Source organism: Ranitomeya variabilis, chromosome 1, assembly GCF_051348905.1.
Source record: "Ranitomeya variabilis isolate aRanVar5 chromosome 1, aRanVar5.hap1, whole genome shotgun sequence".
NCBI lineage: Eukaryota > Metazoa > Chordata > Amphibia > Anura > Dendrobatidae > Ranitomeya > Ranitomeya variabilis.
This window is the reverse complement of record NC_135232.1, coordinates 223,130,050-223,146,525: the sequence shown is the minus strand read 5'-3', so window position 1 is coordinate 223,146,525 and position 16,476 is coordinate 223,130,050. Positions and strand designations below refer to the sequence as shown.

The 16,476-nt window shown below is 46.2% G+C and overlaps 1 protein-coding gene across 1 annotated transcript in view; it reads right to left on the bottom strand.

Annotated features, from left to right (window-relative positions):
• SETD1B (SET domain containing 1B, histone lysine methyltransferase) overlaps positions 1 to 7,785 on the bottom strand; it is a 56,448-nt gene extending 48,663 nt beyond the window's left edge. The window contains exons 1-4 of the mRNA XM_077293116.1: positions 7,515 to 7,785; positions 7,262 to 7,416; positions 7,047 to 7,145; positions 5,958 to 6,228 (exon numbers count right to left, since the gene is read on the bottom strand). Coding sequence (XP_077149231.1) covers positions 5,958 to 6,228; positions 7,047 to 7,145; positions 7,262 to 7,416; positions 7,515 to 7,587 — 598 coding nt within the window. The 5' untranslated portion in view covers positions 7,588 to 7,785. The remainder of the gene's footprint in view (positions 1 to 5,957; positions 6,229 to 7,046; positions 7,146 to 7,261; positions 7,417 to 7,514) is intronic.
• Between the last annotated feature and the right edge of the window lie 8,691 nt (positions 7,786 to 16,476).

The window sequence follows — 16,476 nt, the reverse complement described above, 5'->3', positions numbered from 1 at the left end:
ACCTGGAGACGAACCGAGGAACCTTCCTGTTAATTCGGGACGCCGTGAGGTGCACGTCCGGAGTCCCCCATCGAAGACAAATCTGATGGAAGACCTCCTGATGCAAGGACCATTCCCCTGCCGCGAGACTCTCGCTGCTGAGAAAGTCGGCGGCCCAATTGTCCACGCCGGGGATATGCACCACGGATATCACCAGAACCGTTGCCTCTGCCCAGAGGAGGATCTTGGATACCTCGGACAAGGAGCTCCGAGTCCCCCCCTGATGGTTGACATATGCCATAAGGCATTGTCCATCTGGATTCGGATAGGTAGACCCCTGAGAATCCTTTCCCAGTGACGAAGGGAGAGAAGGATGGCCCGAATCTCGAGGACATTGATCGGCAGAGCTGACTCCTGCAGCGACCAACGACCCTTAACAGTCAGGTGGCGAAACAACGCACCCCAGCCGAGTAGGCTGGCGTCCGTCGTCACCACCTGCGAGTTAACTGGAAGGAAGGACCTGCCCTGGGAGATGAGAGGTTTCGTCAGCTACCAGTTGAGTGACCGTTTGACCCGGGGAGAGAGTCGGATCGGACGATCCAGGGAGAAGACAGACCTGTCCCACTGTGACAGGATGGCCTGCTGAAGAGGTCGTGAGTGAAATTGTGTGAAGGAAATCGCTTCCAATGTTGGAGAGGGTGGAGTTGGTCGTGCGAACAGGGACACTAAGATGGCGCCTGTGGGCAGAGAGTGCAGGGAGAGAGATTGACGGGCGAGAGAAAAGCCCGCCGGTAATAACCAGAAGTGGGCGGAGTCGCGGCGCAGGAAGTAGGCCGGGGCCTAAATTAGAGGCCGGCGACCGTCAGAGAGGGCCTCTGCGCTGAATAATGAGAGGTGCGGCTGGCGGGAAGGCAAACAGCATGCTGCCTGCCAAGGCCGCCGCGCCAGAAAACAGAGGAACGTGCCCGCCAGAGGAAGGAGGCAGCGGGGCTGCCTGTAGATGCCGCCGTGTCGGAGCAGGAGACAGAGCGGCCGCCAGCCGCTGGAATAAAAGGCAGCGCGGCTGAAAAAGTCGCCGCGCCGGACCAGAAAGACAGAGCAGCCCCCCGGAACAAGGAGGGAAAGTGAGGCTGCCAGCAAGGCCGCTGCAGTGCAGCGACGATCCCTGCCCCGTGGGACCCGCCGAATAAACAGGTCAAGGTAGACTGGTAACTGCTAGGACCAGTCCTCTGAGCACGCTTGTGTGCTAGGTACTTGGTCCTGCTGTGGGATCTATGAGGATACGGGGTGGCAGTACACGCCGTACTCATAGTCTGTATTGTGGGATTACAGGTGTGACTGTTCACGCTGTATCCCTCCGGAAAACCTGAAAGAAAACGACAAACATTGAGGGAGATAAGGGTCTAATGAAAGACCTGTGTCCACCTCCTACTGACACTAAGCTAAACTGAAGTGCATAATGCCAGTCGGTGGGGTATACACTGCAGAGGAGGAGCTAACTTTTTTTGTGCATAGTGTCAGCAGCATACACCCATGGTTCCTGTGTCCCCCAATGAGAGGCGATAGAGAAATAAGCTCTTTAGCCGACAGCTCTCTCTCCCGATTCCCCCATACACACGAGCACTTGGTATTGTGTTCCTGGGTTCTCTATGAGAGAGCTGCTACCAGAATCCTCTGGCGCGGCTTATCTTGGTGTCGAAAAAAAGGACACAAATTTAGTGGATCCTTCTCTCCCCGGACCCATTGGTGAAGACTTGTAGTGAAGACCCCATACACATTAGAATGTTGGCCAATCTCACTGTAGTAGGCAAGTTCAGCCAACTTATCTAAAGAATATGGGAAACTTAAAAATAAATGAAATCTGCTGACAAATATTTCATGTTTATGGCCAACTTTACCATAAATGGCAGCCAAATGCTATCAATTTACAGAAAACAGAGAAATTGTAAAATCAGCAATGATGTCTGCGTGCACAAAACATTAAAGCCAGCTAATTGTTCTTCATATCGTCGTGCCAAATAACTTGTGCAAAAGTGTGCAAATAGCTCCAACTCAAACAAACAGACCGACTGCCGTTAGCTGGAAAAAAAAATCTGCAGTTATGTATTAAATGACTACTGGGATCTAGATAAGCTAAACATACTACCTAATACATGAAGTACCAGATTGTCTAAAAAAGTTTTGTATATTGCCTGCAAGCCGAATAGGAGATGATGAGGCAATCTGTTGACAAATCAGAATGAAGAACAAAATATTTGGCATAATTTTCTGTTAATATGCACATGTTTAAAGGGAACCTGTCAGCATGAAAATGCATTCTTAGCCGCAGGTACCATATTATAGAGTGGGGAAGGGGATTTGTGGTCCTATCAGTCAATGACAACTATCTCTCCAAAAATCCCAGAAACAGCAGAGGATTAAGTGATTAAAACACAAATTGTACTGAATCTTTTTTCACAAATCACAAAACTTTACAGCAATGTACTTAGCTCCTTCTGCTCTATAACATGATACCTACAAATGGGACTGTATTTTCAAGATAGGTTCCCTTTAAGTTCCCCAAAAAATACTGAGGCACTAAATAAATGATAAAGTACGTATAAATATATGACAGCACATTCACAGCTTATTATGCACTTGGAGTAGATTATACTAAGTTCTAGTACAAGGCACTTCGAGTTGGATCCTTACTCGCTACGACATCAATCACTAAACGACTTTCTATTGGCTAAAATTACTTTATTTGGACAAGAAACTAAAATATATTTTCTTATTTCAAACACTTGTTAAAAACATGTTCTGTTTGTAAGCCGCCTAATATAACAGGCCTGTGCTACCCCCCGACAGAGCGCAGTAGGTCCCAGCACATATAGAAGTAAATGACAGCTACACTCTGCACTCATCTACTAATGTCTTTCAATCAGCAGACATGAGTACAAACAAAAACCATTCATAACTATCTGTCACAATGAACACAAAAAAATAAACTTTTAATAAGTCATCATTGAAAGTGTATGGATGTAATCATATCTAGTAATCATTATACACTACCACAATACTGCATATTACGTACAGAAGTGATATAGCAAAACATCTAAAACCAAAATACGTACACATTACGTTTTGAAAGACTGGACCCTGGGACAAATTTATAACCTAGTTATGTGAAACATAATCATGTTATGATACAAGTGATCACTAATTACAATAAATGTAGACTACAGGGATGACAAGGGTTTAATGACAAAGCAATTTAGTCACCATAATTAGACTTCTTATTTTTGTGGTTCCTGAGCAGAATAAACTTGATTATACAATGTATGCTTAGAAAAAGTCTAAAACTGTAGCATTGTGCTCTATGCACACTAACATCTGTCCCTATGATATTTTCTTACATAACTAGACCTCATACAAACAGGAGATTTGATCCCTTGTCTAAGTGTCTGCAATGTGGATATAATATGGATCCACAGACTTGTAGAAGCATATGAATAATAAAAGGTAGTATAACACAGACCATATATCACCTCTGACAACATATTCTGCATGACAATCACAAAAAACAATACATGAAGACAAACAACTGGTGCAGAACACAAGTAGCCACTAGCAGTAGCCTATGATACAACTATGTCTTTTCAGTGTAAATAACATCAGATACATAAAAACACTTAAAAGTAACTAAGCCATGGAAAACATTAACCAACAATACACTAGACAATGAAAGTGAAAGTGGGTCTTCCAGATTTGATCTCTATGTACAGAAGATGGGCTGTTATGAATGAACAAACATTTCCCATTCACTTAAAGCAGAAATGCATAACAATGAATCAAATATTAACGTGCTACCATAAAACTGAGGTGTAACAGTAGAGGACCACTTTATCATTCTCCTTTAGCACAGTATACTAGGGTCAGGTGTTATTACTATAGCCATATTATGCTCATTATCACATAGCATGCATAGTATATGTCAAATAATACTACTATAGCCTTAATAAGCTGATCCCTGAGCAACAGATGCCAGGGTGTAATTATTGCAGTCATACTATGCCAGTTTCTGTACAACACAGTCTAAAAGCTGTGAACTGTAACTACTACAGCCTTAATAAGCTGATCCCTGAGCAACAGATGTCTGCTGTCCTTATTATAGCCATAGCATGCGGAGTGTTGTACAAGACAGTATATGAGCTATCAGGGGAGGACACTATGGCTATACTATACATACCAGTATATGAGCCGTCAGGGGAGGACACTATGGCCATACTATACATAACAGTATATGAGCTATCAGGGGAGGACACTATGGCCATACTATACATAACAGTATATGAGCTATCAGGGGAGGACACTATGGCCATACTATACATAACAGTATATGAGCGGTCAGGGGAGGACACTATGGCCATACTATACATAACAGTATATGAGCCGTCAGGGGAGGACACTATGGCCATACTATACATAACCGTATATGAGCTATCAGGGGAGGACACTATGGCCATACTATACATAACAGTATATGAGCTATCAGGGGAGGACACTATGGCCATACTATACATAACAGTATATGAGCTATCAGGGGAGGACACTATGGCCATACTATACATAACAGTATATGAGCCGTCAGGGGAGGACACTATGGCCATACTATACATAACAGTATATGAGCGGTCAGGGGAGGACACTATGGCCATACTATACATAACAGTATATGAGCCGTCAGGGGAGGACACTGTGGTGAGTGCACTACAGTACATGCCAGCAGTTATTACTATGCCTAGTCTTATAATCCCTCTCCAGTTAGAAGAGCACAGGCTCCCAGCACTGTCCCCTGCCTGCATGCACACACCGTCCCCGCCTGCCTGCATGCACACACCGTCCCCGCCTGCCTGCATGCACACACCGTCCCCCGCCTGCCTGCATGCACACACCGTCCCCCGCCTGCCTGCATGCACACACCGTCCCCCGCCTGCCTGCATGCACACACCGTCCCCCGCCTGCCTGCATGCACACACCGTCCCCCGCCTGCCTGCATGCACACACCGTCCCCCGCCTGCCTGCATGCACACACCGTCCCCCGCTTGCTTGCATGCACGCGCACACCGTCCCCCGCTTGCATGCACGCGCACACCGTCCCCCTCCTGCATGCACGCGCACACCGTCCCCCGCCTGCACGCGCACACCGTCCCCCTCCTGCACGCGCACACCGTCCCCCGCCTGCACGCGCACACCCGCCTGCACGCGCACACCGTCCCCCGCCTGCACGCGCACACCGTCCCCCGCCTGCACGCGCACACCGTCCCCCTCCTGCACGCGCACACCGTCCCCCTCCTGCACGCGCACACCGTCCCCCTCCTGCACGCGCACACCGTCCCCCTCCTGCACGCGCACACCGTCCCCCTCCTGCACGCGCACACCGTCCCCCTCCTGCACGCGCACACCGTCCCCCTCCTGCACGCGCACACCGTCCCCCTCCTGCACGCGCACACCGTCCCCCTCCTGCACGCGCACACCGTCCCCCTCCTGCACGCGCACACCGTCCCCCTCCTGCACGCGCACACCGTCCCCCTCCTGCACGCGCACACCGTCCCCCTCCTGCACGCGCACACCGTCCCCCTCCTGCACGCGCACACCGTCCCCCTCCTGCACGCACACACCGTCCCCCTCCTGCACGCAGACACCGTCCCCCTCCTGCACGCGCACACCGTCCCCCTCCTGCACGCGCACACCGTCCCCCTCCTGCACGCGCACACCGTCCCCCTCCTGCACGCGCACATCGTCCCCCTCCTGCACGCACACACCGTCCCCGAGCAGTGAGATCTGGAGACGTGCACCGCGATGAAGTAAAACTTGTCCAAGTAGCGCTGACAGCCGGCCCCGCATCTCCTAGCAACTGACAACACTGGCACACGTGACGCGCCGGGACACAACTGTCAGCGGGTTAGAGCGGCGTCCTCCTGCCGGGAATCGCTCACCTTTCGTGTCCAGCTCCACGTGGATGACGTTGCCCATCACGGTGGTATTGTGCAGATGCTTCACCGCATCCCGAGCGCCTTTCACGGTGGCAAATATGACTTTGGCAATGCCCAGGTGCTTCTTGTTCTTGGGGTTGTACAAGATCTCCACCTCCTCCACCTCTCCGTACTTCTTGCACATGTCGCCGAGAAAGTTCTCCCGTATATTGTCATTCAGCTTTGCAAAAGTCACTTGTTTAGGGGGCACGGGGCCGACATAAAACTCGTCGATCTGAAGGGAAGAAACGACAGATCAGCGAAGACCATCGCTGCACGGGGTCCGGGTGGTGAATGGATGATCGCAGGGGACCCGCCAGAGCAATCAGCAACTCCCCCGACAATATATACAATGTAACACATGGAGCCATGTGCACCAGCGCCGGCATCCTGGATACATACACTATGGGACACACACAGTATGCTGTGCCCTGCAGGCTGGGCACCTACACTATAGGGCATGGGGTGCCCAAAAGGCTGGGTATACACAACATATGGCACTGTGTGCCCTGCAGCCTGGGTATACACAATATATAGCATGGGGTGCCCTGCAGGCTGGGTATACACAATATATGGCATGGTGTGCCCTGCAGGCTGGGTATACACAATATATGGCATGGTGTGCCCTGCAGGCTGGGTATACACAATATATAGCATGGGGTGCCCTGCAGGCTGGGTATACACAATATATGGCATGGTGTGCCCTGCAGCCTGGGTATACACATATGGCATGGTGTGCCCTGCAGCCTGGGTATACACAATATATGGCATGGTGTGCCCTGCAGCCTGGGTATACACAATATATGGCATGGTGTGCCCTGCAGCCTGGGTATACACAATATATGGCATGGTGTGCCCTGCAGCCTGGGTATACACAATATATGGCATGGTGTGCCCTGCAGCCTGGGTATACACAATATATGGCATGGTGTGCCCTGCAGGTGGGGGTCTCCTGTGTGACATCTGCAGACCAGTACATGCCTGTGATCACTTACCACCTGTGTGGATTGCAGGATCAGTCACCACAATGCCAACAACCTGCTTAGTAAATACCTTCAGCTTGGGCACAGGTAAATCGACCTCCTTATTTTTGGTCCAGATTCTTCCGATCCGGGGATCTCTCACACAATCCACTGGGGGAACCCCAGGATTCTGCAAACACAAAAGCCAAGAAGTTTATGAAGCTGTGCAGCCAGAGGCCGCCTCCATCACATGCACCGGCGGACACCCCGGGCTCTGACAGATGGGCACGGGCTGGCACCACGTACAGGCATGCTGAAGCACAGTCCATCGTAGCGGTAGAGTTTGTGCTGCCCCTTCCTCAGGGCAGGGTCAATGATCAGCTTGTAACTCTTCCAGTGGTGGCTCTTCTTCTCGCCAGAGCTGCCGGCTTGGTTGCCCGCCTCCATGCCGTTCATCCAGCCTGCAAGCCAGAAACAAGAAGACGTGAGCGGAGGCTCCGGCGGACACTGCACGGCCCGCCATACCCGGGCTGCACAGAAAACAAGGCTCCATTCTCACTTGTGCTCTGCTTTCTGCCATGGTCTTCGGGATTCCTGCTTCTCTCCCCAGGCTTGGCCTCCTTGAAAGACATGCCTGCCCGCCTTTCCCACAGCCCCGAAGCCCTGCTCCCCTGCGCACTGGGTCGTCTCCTTGCCCCGCAGGAAAGGCCAAGCCGCTTCACAGGCCCCTTCCCCGGTTACATGACATGCTGTGGAGGGCACCCTGCCTGCTCCTTTTTGGCGAGCCAACACATATTGTGTGTGTGAGCAGCTTCAGCTCGCTCTGGGGCAGCCCACAATGCACCGCGGCCTCCCTAGCCTCCGCCTCCCTTCTCTGTGCCCGGCCTGTAGCGCTGGAGCAGCCTGCTCTTCCCGCCCGCACTTTCGTCACATTCCCCCGTATACTCCAGTCATGCCCAGGACCGAGTGTAATATTACCCACCTGAGTGCGACATTATATCGGGTAGTAGTAGGACCCTCACGTATTTTCCATGTATTATATGTACAGAGACATTTTTCCTATTTATTGCACATTATGAGGTAGAATTACTAGTGTGCATCAGGGAGAACCGCGCGTGGAATCTGCGCGACATATTTACATGGCGCTTCCAAATCCAAACAGTCGCCAGACAAGATGGACCTGGTCGGGATTATGTCTCCTCTCAGGGGGAGGGCGCTATGGGGACACCGGTGTTTGTGTCACTGGTGGCGGAGATGTAGGGTAATGATGGTACTCCATGTTTTAGTCACACAGAGAGTGCGCTGAGCGGCTTCCATTTTGTGTGTGAGCTCCTGTATAACAACAACGCCGCGTCTCCCGCTCCGTCCTGTCACATATCGAGGCGGGCCAGCGCACTGCTCGAGGAGGAGGGGGGAGGGCAGGGTGTCCCCCGCCACGATGACGTCATGGGCTGGCTCTCCCGAGGCCGCAGCCAATCAGCGCGCTGCTCCGTGCCGCCTGTGAGTGATTACAGCGCCCCGCGCTCCGTCCTCCGCCAGACAAGCGAGGAGAGGCCAGCAGAGCGGCGGCCATTATGCTGGCAGGGAGTGACATGGCGGCTCTGTGCGCGCACACTCTGGGGGTCCCTGCAGCGCCTCTTAGGACTGTTCTGTGTGTGTTCTCTGTGTCTCAGGACTCTGTGTGAAGAAGGAAGACTAAATGTATAAATATCCCAGCAGGTCTGGATTATCTCCCTGTGACATGGAATCCATCTTGGTCCCATCTAGGTCATGGCACACCCTAGGTCTGAGCAGAGTAAAGCATTGCCTTCCTGCTTTTTACATGGGACACCTGCACTGCCAGCTGTCTCTGCTGATTGCTGATGAACAATAAATTAGCAATTTGTATTTTTTTTCCTCATTTTTAGCTCATTTGTGAACATTAGGCTTTATATTCCTCTTCCTGGTAAGGTCATACTTGTTTTTGGCAGTGTAAAAAGCATTTTGAGTAAATATTTATAGTCTTTTTGTGCTATATTTACATCTATTTCCATAGCTGCTGTATGGTTCTACATGGCTAACAATAAAATCCAGGATTACATGTGACTTTTCTTATCTAACCATTCCATCTAGTGTATCAGTGACATGTAGAGCCTGAATATAACTTTTAGGATGAAATTCTTTACAGTTTTCAACTTTTCTTGTTTTATTTTTCCTTTTTTGGCAAGTGGAAATCTTGTAAAACAGGACAGATACAGCCGGTGTAATACATAAGGACAATTTCCTTGCTTTTTCAGGTAAGTACAAGCTTTTGTCCTTCAGTAGGAAAGAAGGAATTGGCCCCTGAAGTAGTCACATAGGCTGAAGAATTGAGCCCTGTATAGCTGTTTATCAGTGGTGCATATTGGGATGGATCTGACTGTACACAATTCATTAGTAATGGATGCTTTACCTATAGATTCAGTCTCATCCATAACTTCTGGACTATGATTCCAACCCCCTTCTCTGGCAGCAGCTACTTGGTTACCAGATGATCCATTTGCAGTGTTACAATGTAGCAATCCATGTTCTGAGCAGCATTGTGATTAATCTGAGCTATTTATCTGCAGGCCATTGGTGAGATCTGCTTGGAATCTGATGTCTTCGTGGCCATAAACCTAAAATTAACTCCAGATGCGTCTGAAATCGGATGATCTGCAGATAAATGTCTCAGGTCTATGGCCAGGATTAGATTCTGTGCTGGGTTATTGACGCAGCGAGCTCGTGGTGGATGTAATGTGAATGCTGAGTCAGACCTAGGCCTCTCTGCTCACAATGGGAAGCGGGCATTGTGCTTGCTGGAAAGATCATATGCTAAATGGCTGCAGGCGGCTCATTAACCCCTCTGGTTCTTCTCTACATTATAGGAGTGAGACAATCCATCTTCAGTTTTCTGCGTTATTCCTATCTTGAGGTCCAAAATGCTGCATGACCAGCACCTTATACCAGGGTGTAGGAGGCACTGGAAGATTAGCGGTAACTGCGGTGCCCATATTAAGCTGCTTACTGCTCCGAAAGGCTGTACAGCACTGTTGTGCCTATCACATAGGTGGTGTCATAGTCTAACAAAGCACAACAATTTACTAGAAATATTATACCATTAAAATGGTCATTTTTAGTTTGTAAAGGATCCTTCAAGATGAAGCTGTAATCTACAGATGTCACTAGGAAACCTTGGCCCAGAAGCAGGGAACCATTGCTTGTGTACACGCTGGATCCGTCAACCAGTCACCATGTATGGGAAGATATGTATCTGTAGTGGTCACTGATGTATAGCAGAGCTTAAATCCAGATTAGTCAATGACTGCTCCATTCTCTAACCAATTCTGGGAAACCCCTTTTAAGTTCACTTCAGTTAAATTGTGCTAAAAATGGATCACCGAGGCCGTCATAGGGATCAATGTGACAGGACACTGCTCCAGCCACACATTACCTAAATTTCATAACTAGTTGTATCAGGGAGATAGACCAAAACAAAGGTTATCTCTGCTGGTAGTCATCAGTCAGTGGACTTTACTGTTGTGGATGTTAACCCTTACAGAGCTCTGCCTGTATATGTTCCAGTAAAGTCACTTTTCCTTTTTTTTTTTTTTTTTTTTTTTTGAGGATTGTCATTCTCTTTAGTCCAAGAAATGCTTTAGTTTTTGTAGCATAATGAGATGTAGAAGTGGGGTTTACTTTGTTTTTTTTGTTGTTTTTTTTTCTCCGGGGTTTTAGAAAACGTGGTACCTGCCATCCTAAGGGACATAATTTGATGTTGCCTTTTTAGTGGCATTGGTTCTATGTGTTTGCCATGTTGATATTATTGCAGTTGTCACTAGGTGAGAGGCCATTTGTGCTTTCTTATCACCAGGAGCTCCATTTACTAGAACCCTGGTACGGATATCGCCAAGGTTTCTTAAGGCATCATCTGGAATATTCCTTGACATTGAATATTGTTGAGAAAGATTAAAAATCAATCGGCAACCTATGAGTATACAGGAGAGTACTACCTTTGTTCTGTCAAGGAGTTCTTAAAATTTGGCTAAATGTATCTGTGTCAGCCGAAGCTCAGACCATTTTCAGTTTCCTTTTAAGAGGGCGTCTGTTGTGGGGAGTTTTAACTTGCTCAGGATTGGTGAGTACAAGATGTTATGAGTCATTTTGTAGCCTGCTGTGTGTGTATATGCAGAGCATAGCTGTGGTAGGAAGAGGAGGACATGGAGGATCAGGGGTCACTGCAGGTGACATGTCAAATTGTACTGCTCATGATGAAAGCTACAGACCGGTCGATCCGGAAAGCGTTTTCTACATCCGTATTCTTCTTGCATAGCTGGGGTGTTATTATTAATTGGAGAATATTATTATTAATGGGCAGACCATGTTCTGTCATACTGTCGATATGGCAACTAATGTTCTATATTGCAAGTTAAGAATTTTTGGAGCGACTAAGGCTTTATGCATTCATTTTTCTTATTCTTGGGCTACGTTCACACATTGTTGTGAGAAATGGTTGGAGTCTCTTCCCCCACCCGTCTCATTCTCAGGCGTCCTCTGGGTGCTTTATTTTTGTCCCCCACTATTGGAGATGTCTGAATTTAAAAAACAAAGAAACCTGCTTTCTGTTTCAATTCTTTAATAATGATAAGGCTCCTGGAAACATTCTTGTGCGCTGATACCTGAAATATTTAGACCTTGTTGTGCTATGGCTTTTTTTTTAATAAAAAAAAATATTAAATTTAGTTTATTATTGGCTTTTTATTAAATGACGCCAAAGTAGTATGCGTAGGTTTGGTCACTAATATCTGGCTCTCTGAGGACCTTGCAGTTCTAGGGGCCTGGAAAGGATCAGCACAGTTATTAGGAAAAGCTAATAGTTGATTACAAAGACTATATTCACTTTAGGAATACTAAACTTTACTTTCTGCTCTTTTTGACTGTGACTTTGCATGTGAAGAAGATTGTTTCCATTCTTCGATAGATAATAATATACACAGTATGTTAAAGAGGACTTCCACCTTTTATTAATTTGTGAATGTTATTGATTTGCAGATCCGTGTGAGTTCAAAACATATTTGACAGATAACTATTAGGCCTCATAGAGATGGCTGTAATCTTCCATTTTAGCACACATGTCGTAACTGCAATGCCCTGCAGTAGATCTAGTGACCTGAGCTGCCAGCATCAGCATGACAGTCATTAGATCAACACCATTAGGACATTTTGCTGCTTTACAGCCCCCTGAATGAGTCCTGACTCTGAAAATTGAGATTCATAGGTGACATTCATTTTCACTGATGCACAAAGTGAGGGATTCATGTATCATAGTTCTCGAATACTTGTAGAAGATATGTATGTGAGAGGGAATCACACTTATCACTTATAAGATGTTTTTCAAACTGGTGGCATGTTTGACATATGACTGTCTTCCCTGTCCTACGTATTTGAGCCTTCCAGATAAGCTCAGCGCTGGCACGAATGTCTGCTTGAAGCTTGAATTACCAGTCTGTGCTGACGCCTTCCTTCTTGCATAATCCTTCTCTGTGTGTTCTTGGTTTTATCATTGTGAAGCATCCAGTATACACAAACAACTCTGGTGACTAAATACTTCACTATTCATCATCGGCCTCCGTGAACACTAGTATTTCTTTAAACATTTTCCTGGATTTTATAGAAAGATGTAGTAAAACATATGGCTGTTATTTCTTTTTACCGCTTAGTTAGAAGTAAAATGATCGTTCGTCCTCTGTTTTACTTTCTCACAATAGGGAGCCGAATGTTGCTGGGAACAGAATCTAAAACTAAACCTGTGTGCCTTGTTTTTTGCTCATGTTTAATTGTATTTGTCTATATTTGCCCCCTTTTCACATGTAAAGCGCAATGGAATAAATGGTGCTATAAAAATGTATAATAATAATTGCAGGATGAGGAGATAAAAAAAAAAAAATTGTGGTTTTAGTAGATGTTGTAACAAAAATTGTGATCGCTGGAAACCGCCTAGATGTCCTTGTGAACTAGCTCTCAGGGATAAGCCTTTCACTAAATACCTTTGTCAGATCCTGCTGTAACCTGAGCTGAATTTCCTGCTTCTTGTGATGTCACATCAGATTCCCCCTCACTTCCCAACTCTGGAAACTGATGGGTGGGCCAGCTGCATTTGGGCAAGCTCACATTGTTTCTGTGAATTCTGCCAGCTCTCCCTCTCTCCCTCCTATCTGTATGTATACTGTACAGCAGGGTTTATATCCATGTACACACACTGCTGTAAATTATATCCCTGCTCTATTCTGTTCTATAATGTGAATATGTTTAGATCTTGCTAATATATATTTTGAACACACCAGCGCCCCAATTACAGAACTCCAAAATGCAATGTTGACACTGCTGCTGGAGATAAATTATGTTTCTATGCACACCGTAGTAGTTTAACAATGACCAGTATAACGCACGCAAAAATCTCTGTTCTTTTAGTGTAATGAAGGCAATGCAATATAGTAGGGGTAGGATACCTCAGACATCAGCCCGTTTTATAAGACCCTCAATGACCTTTGATCAGGCCCCCGGGCAGATTCCCAGGGACCGCAGTGTATTTTGCTGGCCATCGGCCCATTAATTTCTTGCTCTGAGAACATGCATGCAGTATTCACTACTGAACGCTGATGTGCTTGCAATGAAAGACTATCCTAACACCTGTGCCAGCATCAGGGCTTACATTGAGGGCGGAATTAGGTTGTGCAGCCCCCAAAGGATGGTATAAATATCCAATGGCTCCTGGCAGAAATAAGGTTCCCCTCCCCTGCCATACACCAAAGAAAATGGCTTAAACACAGCATTCTGATTAAATTGCTGCCAATAATTGAAAATCTTAATTTGGCAGTTTGGCTCATTTTGTTTCTCTTAAGTTTAGTCTGGTTAATGGCCAGTGTGAATATGCTCTTATATGTTGCATGCATACCAACTTTTACTCCAACTTTTTTTTTTTTTTTGTACATATCTAATTATTGGTAGCAATGTGATCAGTTTGCTGCTTTTAAGCAGTTTGCTTTGGTTTATGGCATTCCCTTTTGTAGTTATAATGCAGCGATTCTCCACATTCAGATGTCTCCATTGATCCATCCTATCATGCATGTCAGTGAGTGGGAGTAGAGGATAATCTTTAGTCTGGGCTGGTGTGATGGTGCTTTGTGCATGACTTATAGTCCCTGCAGTGTCCTGTACAGGAGATTGGGCTGGGCCTGAGTGACAGGGGGTTTAGGTAGAGTCGCAGGTCCGTACTCACTGCTTGGCTAGCAGCCCAGCACAAGGAATGATGGGAAATGTAGCAAGAGGGTAACGGAGGAATATGAAGAGGAAGTGATGCTGTGACAACAGAGCTGGTGCCAGGACTCAGGAAACGAGGCATAAAACATGAAACTTGACAGAAAAATGTAGATGGAAATCTTTAGGTGCATTATCCTTAAGCATTTATGGCAAAACCAATAACTGGTTCAGGGTACCAGACAGCCTCTTTAATTCAACACTATGCAATAAAGGGGGGAGGTGAGAGCGCCCTTGGTAATAAGTTTGTGGTTGATATCTATACCACTGAACTATTAAGTCATAACCAGGAAAGAGAAGGGTCTGCAAGAGAGCCCAATACCCTAGAATGTTATCACTTGTATCGAGTCGGGGGAAGGAAAGAATAGGACCCAATCATACAATTGAACCTTAAGCCTTACACTCCCCAATTCATGGTGGCTTCAATAGTAAGAGTCACCCCACTTCAGCTGCCACTCCAAATAGGCTACCAAAAGGGCTTCCTGATAGTCCAACTGATGTTTATGAAACAATAATATAAGGTATGTAGGCACAGTTACCACCATCCCTATTATCCCTTGTATCCGGTGAAGTCTGTCAAGTGATATAATCCAGTCTAGGATGAAGTCATTCAGGGATTTAATACGAAAAACAATGAACATAATAAACACTGTTTCCACTCAATTCATTTCATTCAGATTTACATGCCCTACTTCAGGAGTAGAAAAGGTTTTTTTACTTGTGAAGAAATGTGAGACATGTATGTATGTATGTATGTATGTATATATATACAGCTCTGGCAAAAATTGAGACCACTGCAAAATTTTCAGTTTGTCTGATTTTTTTCTCTTTTATACAGTAGGTATATTTTTAAGTAAAATGTAAATTGTTCTTTTATTCTATAAACTACTGACATGTCTCCACAATTCCAAGCAATAAATTTTGTATTTATTTTCTGAAAATGAGAAATGGTCAAAAGAACAAAAAAATGCATAGTTTGCAGACCTCAAATACAAAAAAAAAATCAGTTCAGAATCATTTAGAAACACCAATGCTAATGTTTTAATTCGGGAAGAGTTCGGAAATCAATATTTTGTGGAATAACCATGATTTTTAATCACAGCTTTCATGCGTCTTGGCATGCTTTCTACCAGTCTTTCACGCTGCTTTTGGGTGACCTTATGCCACTCCTGGTACAAAATTTAAGCAGTTCTTTGTTTGATGTCTTGTGACTATCCATCTTGCTCTTGATTACATTCCAGAAGTTTTCAATGGGGTTCAGAACTAGAGATTGGGCTGGCCATAACAGGAATTTGATGTGGTGGTCCATCATCCACACCTTGATTGACCTAGCTGTGTGGCATGGCGCATTGTCTTGCTGGAAAAAACAGCCCTCAGAGTTGGGGAACATTGCCTGAGCAGAAGGAATCAACTTTTTCCAGGATATCCTTGTATGCGGCCTGATTCATACGTCCTTCGCAAAGATTAACCTGCCCAATTCCAGCCTTGCTTAAGCATCCCCAGATCATGTCCGATCCTCCACCAAATTTCACAGTGGGTGCAATACACTAGCTTGTACGCCTCTCCAGGTCTCTGTCTAACCATTAGACGACTAGGTGTTGGGCAAAGCTGAAAATTACTCATCAGAGAAAATTACCTTACTCCAGTCCACTATGGTCCAATTCTTATGGTCTTTGGCAAACTTCAGCCTAGCTCTCCTTTCTCATTGATGAAAGGCTTTTTTTCTAGCTTTACATGACTTGAGCCCTGCCTCTTGGAGCCTGTTAAGAACTGTTCTTGCCATGCACTTTACCTCAGCTGCCATTTGCCATTCCTTTTGTAGGTCACTTGATGTCATCTGTTGTGAATTTGCTTTTTGCTCCCTCTAGTGGTTACTAGTTTTTTGACTCTGGTTTTTCTGTCATTCCTTTTATCCGCACCTGGGTCGTTAGTTAGGGGTTTTGCTATATAAGCTCCCTGGACCTTCAGTTCAATGCCTGGCAACGTAGTTATCAGAGCTAGTCTGCTGTGCTCTTGTCTACTGATCCTGGTTCCAGTTATATCAGCTAAGTCTGCCTTTTGCTTTTTGCTATTTGTTTTGGTTTTGTATTTTTGTCCAGCTTGTTCCAAATCTATATCCTGACCTTTGCTGGAAGCTCTAGGGGGCTGGTGTTCTCCCCCCGGACCGTTAGACGGTTCGGGGGTTCTTGAATTTCCAGTGTGGATTT